This window comes from Syngnathus scovelli, chromosome 15 (assembly GCF_024217435.2).
Source record: "Syngnathus scovelli strain Florida chromosome 15, RoL_Ssco_1.2, whole genome shotgun sequence".
NCBI classification, from domain to species: domain Eukaryota; kingdom Metazoa; phylum Chordata; class Actinopteri; order Syngnathiformes; family Syngnathidae; genus Syngnathus; species Syngnathus scovelli.
In genome coordinates, this window is record NC_090861.1 from 4,391,041 (window position 1) to 4,397,668 (window position 6,628).

The 6,628-nt window shown below is 41.4% G+C and overlaps 1 protein-coding gene across 1 annotated transcript; it reads right to left on the reverse strand.

The window, feature by feature from the left end:
* Nucleotides 1-14: 14 nt before the first annotated feature.
* On the reverse strand, nt 15-6,601 carry dixdc1b (DIX domain containing 1b). The gene is made up of 21 exons (XM_049743542.2): nt 6,344-6,601; nt 5,576-5,705; nt 5,242-5,367; nt 4,952-5,180; nt 4,659-4,760; nt 3,745-3,839; nt 3,564-3,667; nt 3,172-3,261; nt 2,880-2,933; nt 2,727-2,777; nt 2,538-2,642; nt 2,417-2,470; nt 2,158-2,229; nt 2,001-2,072; nt 1,869-1,934; nt 1,659-1,805; nt 1,523-1,580; nt 1,342-1,438; nt 1,167-1,275; nt 1,009-1,088; nt 15-930 (listed from the first exon to the last, which is right to left on the reverse strand). Exons 1-21 carry the CDS (start codon nt 6,404-6,406, stop codon nt 921-923), a joined length of 1,914 nt encoding a protein of 637 aa, XP_049599499.1. The 5' UTR covers nt 6,407-6,601; the 3' UTR covers nt 15-920.
* Nucleotides 6,602-6,628: the final 27 nt, after the last annotated feature.

The window sequence follows — 6,628 nt, forward strand, 5'->3', positions numbered from 1 at the left end:
TAAATAAATAAATATTTTTCTCTGCCAGTTTTATTTTGCACATCCTTCAACAAAAGACAATTCACCAGTTTGTAAATCTTTAGATGCAGAATAAAAAAAAAATATTAAAACTGTACATTTTGCAGACCGTTATGGCATTTAGTTTGACGCATAATCTAATTGGCTTGTTAGAAAATCAAACAGTATTTAAGCATGAGTGCAAATGAACAGGGTCTGACATAATTTCATCAACATGGAAGCGGAACACACACACACAAAAACACTCACATACAATAAATAAAGGTACAGTTCCTTATTTAGGTCCTACAGGTCAAACTCATAGCAGAGCATAATTAAAAATAGAAACATTAATTTTTTTTCCAACTAAACAGTAAACAGTAGGTTAACAGTGCCATTCATCAGCATTTCTAAGGCAAATAAATTTGACAACTATTGACAGAAGCATGTCCAGAAAGTTAACATGCAAGGCAGTTGAGTCATTTGGGGGAAAAAAAAAAACAATATTAACATCGGGCCACTTTTAAAATCATGTCCTATTAACTCCTGTGGTGGATAATACTGACAACTTAAAATTGCATCTGTTGCAGGCTAAAGGATCAAATGCATCCAAACTGACACAGTTATTTTAAAGACTGCAGTGCTGAAAAATGAATAAATGAAAGGATATTCCAAACACTTCTAATACCAGTAACAGGAGGTGGACATTGTAACATGTCTATTTTTGAGACACTGTAGTGAAAGTCTGGCAATATCAAGGACATGGTTGCAAGGCACTGAGTTCTACGATATGACAAACATTGACACTACAGCGAGTCCAGCATAAAAATCCACATTTCTGACAGCTTAAGTTTTGTACAAAGTATAAAAAGTCAAATCTCAAATTGTCTTGTCCAAGCTTTCAGTTTCATGGCTGTGTACACCTATAAAGGTCTAAAAATGTAAAAAGAAAACATAAAAAGAGCTCAGTAAAACCTGTAAAAAATAAGAGAGTCATGTTGATGTTGTTACCTGTCTTGACCATGGTCTTCCTCCACCCAGGCTACAATTTTGCCTTCCCAGCCAGGAACGATGGCGCCATCTAGGAAAACCTGTTTTCACACCACACTGGATTTCACTTACACAATTCTCGAGTCTTCCATTGTGATGCCCCATCAGCCTCCTCTTACCTCCTCTTTCACAGTACCAAATTCCGGATCCAAAGCCTTAAAGTGGTACCTGTAGTTCCCCTCTTGATCCACAGCTGCCTTCACATCCTTGAGCGTCACCTCACCCAACCTGTCGAAATATAACACTCACATTGAAATTATATGTCCAAATATGCTGACGTCATACTTAACTCACCTTTTGGGTATGTTGATCATCGAAGGTGTTGGGGATCTTCCGGTGAAGTACAATATCTTCGTCGAGGGTTTGGAGGTGCTGTTGGACTGACAAACCTCTGCAAGGAAACAAACCAGAAACACAGCGGATGCTAAAAATACACATTATGCATAACTCGTGTTTCACAGACTACTCAACTTACTTGGCCAAGAGTCACAATCAGTGTTCTGTCCTTTGCGTCGGGGAGATTTCCCTCTAGCCTGGGGTAAATAAAATCCACAGGGGGGAACATTTATTTTGATCAGGTCGAACCCACTTCAGTACACTAAAATACACACCCTGTGTGTATGTAGAGCATGCAGTCTGTCGATGAGTGACACGATGCCTTGCTCCAGGGTGTCCAGTGTGTGGTGCTGTGGGTCGTGGGCTCTGAAGTCGTTCCTCAGACTTCGGAGTGCATCTCTGAGTAGCTGAACCTCCTCCGCCTGCAAAAAAAAATCCAGTTTCATCATCTGCTTAAAGTTAGTGAATTATCCATAACAACTTACACTTGATATGGAGGAATCAGGATTTCCAGAGTGGCAATAGCCATTGTTTCCAGTGCATGGGGAAATCTGAGAAAGGTTTATTGTCAAATACATGCCTGGTGTTCAGAATTTGGTAGTTAAAATCAATATTACCTGTTGTAGATCTCTATTCATTACTTCTTGCCTAATGCTGTTTTTGTGGTCTAGCTCCTTTTGTAGCTCATTCTGGAGGAAAAAAAAAAAAAAAAAAACATTGCCCAGTAAGAACCTCGTGGAACAAAATGCAACTTATTCAACATGATTTCTGTACCTGTTCCTTTTGGCTTTCTTCAAGCTTCTGTTTGAGCTGTTGCAGAAGTCGGTCTTTCTGCCCAACTTCCTTCTTTGGTAACCAAAAAAAAAAAAAAAGAAGACAAATAAGTTACAGAAGACCAACTCAAAAGGGGAACAACAACAAGATTTGAAACCAGCAATGTGGACCATATCTACTGAGAATAAAGAAGGGGTTTTATGTAATGCCATGGGAAGAAAGCAACAAATAGTGTTGAGTTACAGTACTGTCTGTCCACCTTGCAGTCATTCCACAGGCGGTTACATTCCTCCAGCTTCCACTGCAGCTCGGTCTAGGACAAATAACATCCTTAGAATCCAAAATGACATTCAACACGGTGATGGAGTATGTTTTCATACCTTGTGATTGTTCAGTTCATCCTTAGCCAGGCTGGCGCGAAGCAGCTCTTGCTTCAGTTGAAGTATGGCTGCCTCCTGAGTGCACAGGCGCTGCTGCTGGGCCTCCTGGAATTTTCATCACATCAGCAAAACCAAGCTTGATTTTACCCGACGCTATTTGAGATTGTGTAAATTCTGCGTGCATCTTGCCTTGATTCCTTGGAGGTGTCTCATCTCTTGCTTACAGCACAACAGCTCCCTCTAAACCGATGAGTTAAATATGAATGGGTCTGACATAGCAAGAAAGAGCTTGTTGGATTTAATCAAGTGCTAGAAACGAAAAAAAAAAATACTAAAACATACCTTCAGCTCTCGAGACTCCTCCATACTCTGATCCAAACGGCTGCGGATGACTACCTGGGAAGAGAGCGAGGACAAAAGGAGGAGTGTGAGAATGCACGGAAACTGACACCCGTGTCAGCGCACACACATAGCTACACTGTCACACACACATACACACACAGTGTGTCAAGAAATGCGATCTATGTGGAGCACGAGGAAGCAGGGTTGGAATAAAAAGGGAGGGCTCCAACAGAAAAGTAGCAATATAAATTAAAACATATGAAAGGAAGTGAGAGGGAGGAAAAATGCTTACCAGCTGTTGTTCGGGATGACCGTCATCCAAATTTAGATTTAAAGACTGATCTTGCTCGTCCTCCGGCAGAGAGCCTTGCAGCAGGAGGGCCTCAGAAGCACAAAAGACAAAGGTTGACACCAGGGGGCGATGTAGAGCAATACAAAGTTCACTTTTTGTAACCATAAACAAAAATAGTTATGGAAATAATTATTTGACATCAACAATTAGGTGTGATACTATGCTATGCTAGTGGTATTCAAAAGAAAAAAAAAAGTCAATGCCTGAGCACAGTTCAGCTGGATTCAACTTTTAAGTTCAATACAGTTACATGAAATAGTTTTAAAGCTGTTTTTAATCATTTATTCATTCATTTATCAAACAAGACAAACACAAACTATCCACTTGTCTACCTGCAAAGCCGACACCATTTTACGAGTATCCTCAACCTCCCTCTTCAAAGTTTCACTGATGGAATAATCCCAGGTCGTCTCCGCTTTGGTGAGAGAAGATTCGACTACATATAGATACTTCGCAATTAATAATGAGGCACAAATCACACAACGCGTCGTGACTCCGAGACATAACGCTTACCCTGGTCCTCTGATTGCGTGTGCTCTTCTTGCTGGTGGTCTGCTTGGGTGCTGGGTGGAGCTCTGGGAGATGGTAAAGGACTCACTGAGCTGAGACTCGAGAGAAACAAAGAAAGAAAGATAGTGTGCAAATAAATCAAGAGAAAACACTTACAAAGGACGACATATTGCCACAACGGCATCGAGTGGAGCTCATTTTGTAATCCAATTTCAACACAACTAATCTTACCATTTAATCTGCGTTGCCCCCATCTGACTGATGTGTGCTGTGGTCCACCAGACTCATGCTAGTTCATCATCTTCCACACTCTAACACAAAAATATGCACACGCCCTCTGCGTCTTGCTAGTCACATGCTACCATGGCAACCAGCGCAGCTTTTCCTACAATCCTATCTCCTAATTAAGCCACACACAACGATGGGGTTTAACTTCTAACACTGCTGCACCGATCAGTCCGAGAAAAAAAAAAAAAATGAAAAGAAACCAGAATATTAGAAACGCCTCTCAGTATGATGGAATGCCAGTGTAAAACAGGACATGTGATTGAAGAGGATAAAGGCTGATTATTTTTTTTCCCCTCAATCATCTGCTTTGGAACACACACACCATGTTACCAACCCATCGGGCATGACACACATAGAAATAAACGGGAGAATGTAGTCTACTGTTCTGTTAGTGTGGAGAAGTAACTGATAAAGACGGCAAATCATTGCTATTACATCACATTAACTGCAAGCAAAATTCAGCACATTCCGCCCCTGGTGTGAAATTACATACAAATAGTCAACTGTTTGCTATCTATATTTAGAAAATTTCCTCACACTTAGATTATAGCATTAAATGCTATTAGTTATTACCAAACTCTCAAGCCCACAACAGAAGAGATTATGTGTTGGTACCCATTTTCAATTACCTGTTGGTCTGTGCATTGTCCTGCTCGTCCGGGGTTCCTCTCTCGTACTGCTTCACCAGTGCACGAACACACACACTCTTGTCCAAATCTGACCTCCAGCCACTGAAAGGTGAGCCGCAAAGGATATATTTGAAATCACTGTTGTGCTTTACAGTCACTCGGAGAACCGATAAGAGGTGCAATAACAAGGCTCAGTTTGATTGACAGATTTTTGTGAAGTATTTTAGTGGTAGTTTAATTCCAACTTGTCCTGCTTTGGCACAGTTTGACTTTGGAGGTTGCACATAGCGTACCTGTGCATGCGCGACGCACTTGCAGGAAGTGAGGCGTCATATCTGGCTGATGTTAGAGTAGCAGCAGCACCTTGCGCCAGTGCCACAGTGGATAGAGGGTTGTGGCAAGGTGCGCCTGTTGAGCCCCTCCCATTTCCTGAAGCAACCCTGTGATTGGCTGAGGGCTTGAAGTGAGCAGCCAGAGCCAGAATAATCCTCATCACAGATTTCAGGTTACCTTCAACGATGTCTGCAGAAATATCAATTCAAATAATTTAAAATCCATCAAAAATGTCTATGGTAAGACATACCTCTTGCTGAGATATGAGGCATGCGGATATGTCTGGAGGCGATGAATTGCAGGACTTGCTCCACATTCTTCCTGCTATCTTCTTTGCTTTGAGGAGCCACAGAAACATCCTCAAGCACTTCCCCAGCTGTCAAAAATATGCAGGAAAAAAACCAGGAAGATATAAATGATATGACCTTTCTAGAGGCTACAGGGTCATTACACTTTTTGACAATGGGACAGTGTGTGATATTGGAGAGTCGCCCTCTTGTGGTCATATTTGGAAACGCGCCAAGATTTTGCAGCAGCATCAGTCCAATCACAATTTTGACAATGCTGGATTGGTGTGCATTTACCAACTAACTCTATGAGCTGTACGAGAACCACTCCATCCTGCAGATCCCTCCTGAGGTCAGTGATCGGCTTCAGTCCAGGTTTTCTCTTGAGCTGAGCGTTCACCCAAGAGATGTAGGTGGTCAGTTGTTGCTGTATTTAAAAAAAGTATACAAAAAGAAAAAAAACATCACGGTTTAATTAATGTCTTAAAATGTTTTCCTTATGGGACACACAAGGCAGAAAATAGTGCTCCTTTGTTTATGATGCCAGGACAAAGGGGGGTGGGGCCAGCCATCTGTACCCCAACTCCAAATCTTTTTTAAATTTCATTTTAAAACTATAAAACATATTTTCCAAGGGAACAGTTGCCTTAAAATACCACACGCGTATATTTCAAGGGTTTTATTCCTTTTTTTAATTTTGTCGTCCCGTCTAATCACGTGACCACCGTTGTCCGGGATACACGAGCCACCCATTAACAACACATTTTTATTAATACGTAGCGCATATTTTAGCCTTATTGTATACATTATCTAGCCGTGGTAAACTTATTTGTGAAAAGCAAAAAGTGACGCAGGTTTCTGTTTAAATCTTGATTTGTTTTGGGGGAAAATAACCACGTTAACATTCGAGTTGGCATTTTCTTTACCGTTACAAGAATAAACCACGTATATTCAGAATAAACCACGTATATTCATATCACACGTTTGATACTATGAAAAAGACAGAATCGTTCATGTTGTGGTTGGCTGAAGCTAACCACTAAACAGGAACCAGACAACGGTTACCTCGTTAAAGCCTCCGTGCAACACCTCGTCAAGCAAACTTCCCCGAGAAAGTGAGGCGATCATCTTTCCTCTCGAAAACCCATTAAAGCCAGCATAAGCGCCGGCTAGTTACTTATACTAAAATTTCATGGTTAGGGATGAGCAGTAATAGGTTAACTAAACAGTGCGGTTAGCGGTAGCCCTCCAAATGTCAAACATCGTTTGATGGACGGGAGGAGGAAACGGACGCCGTTAGTCAAGTAGGCACTGACCACACGTCGAGGAGCCCACCCAACTTCCGGTTGG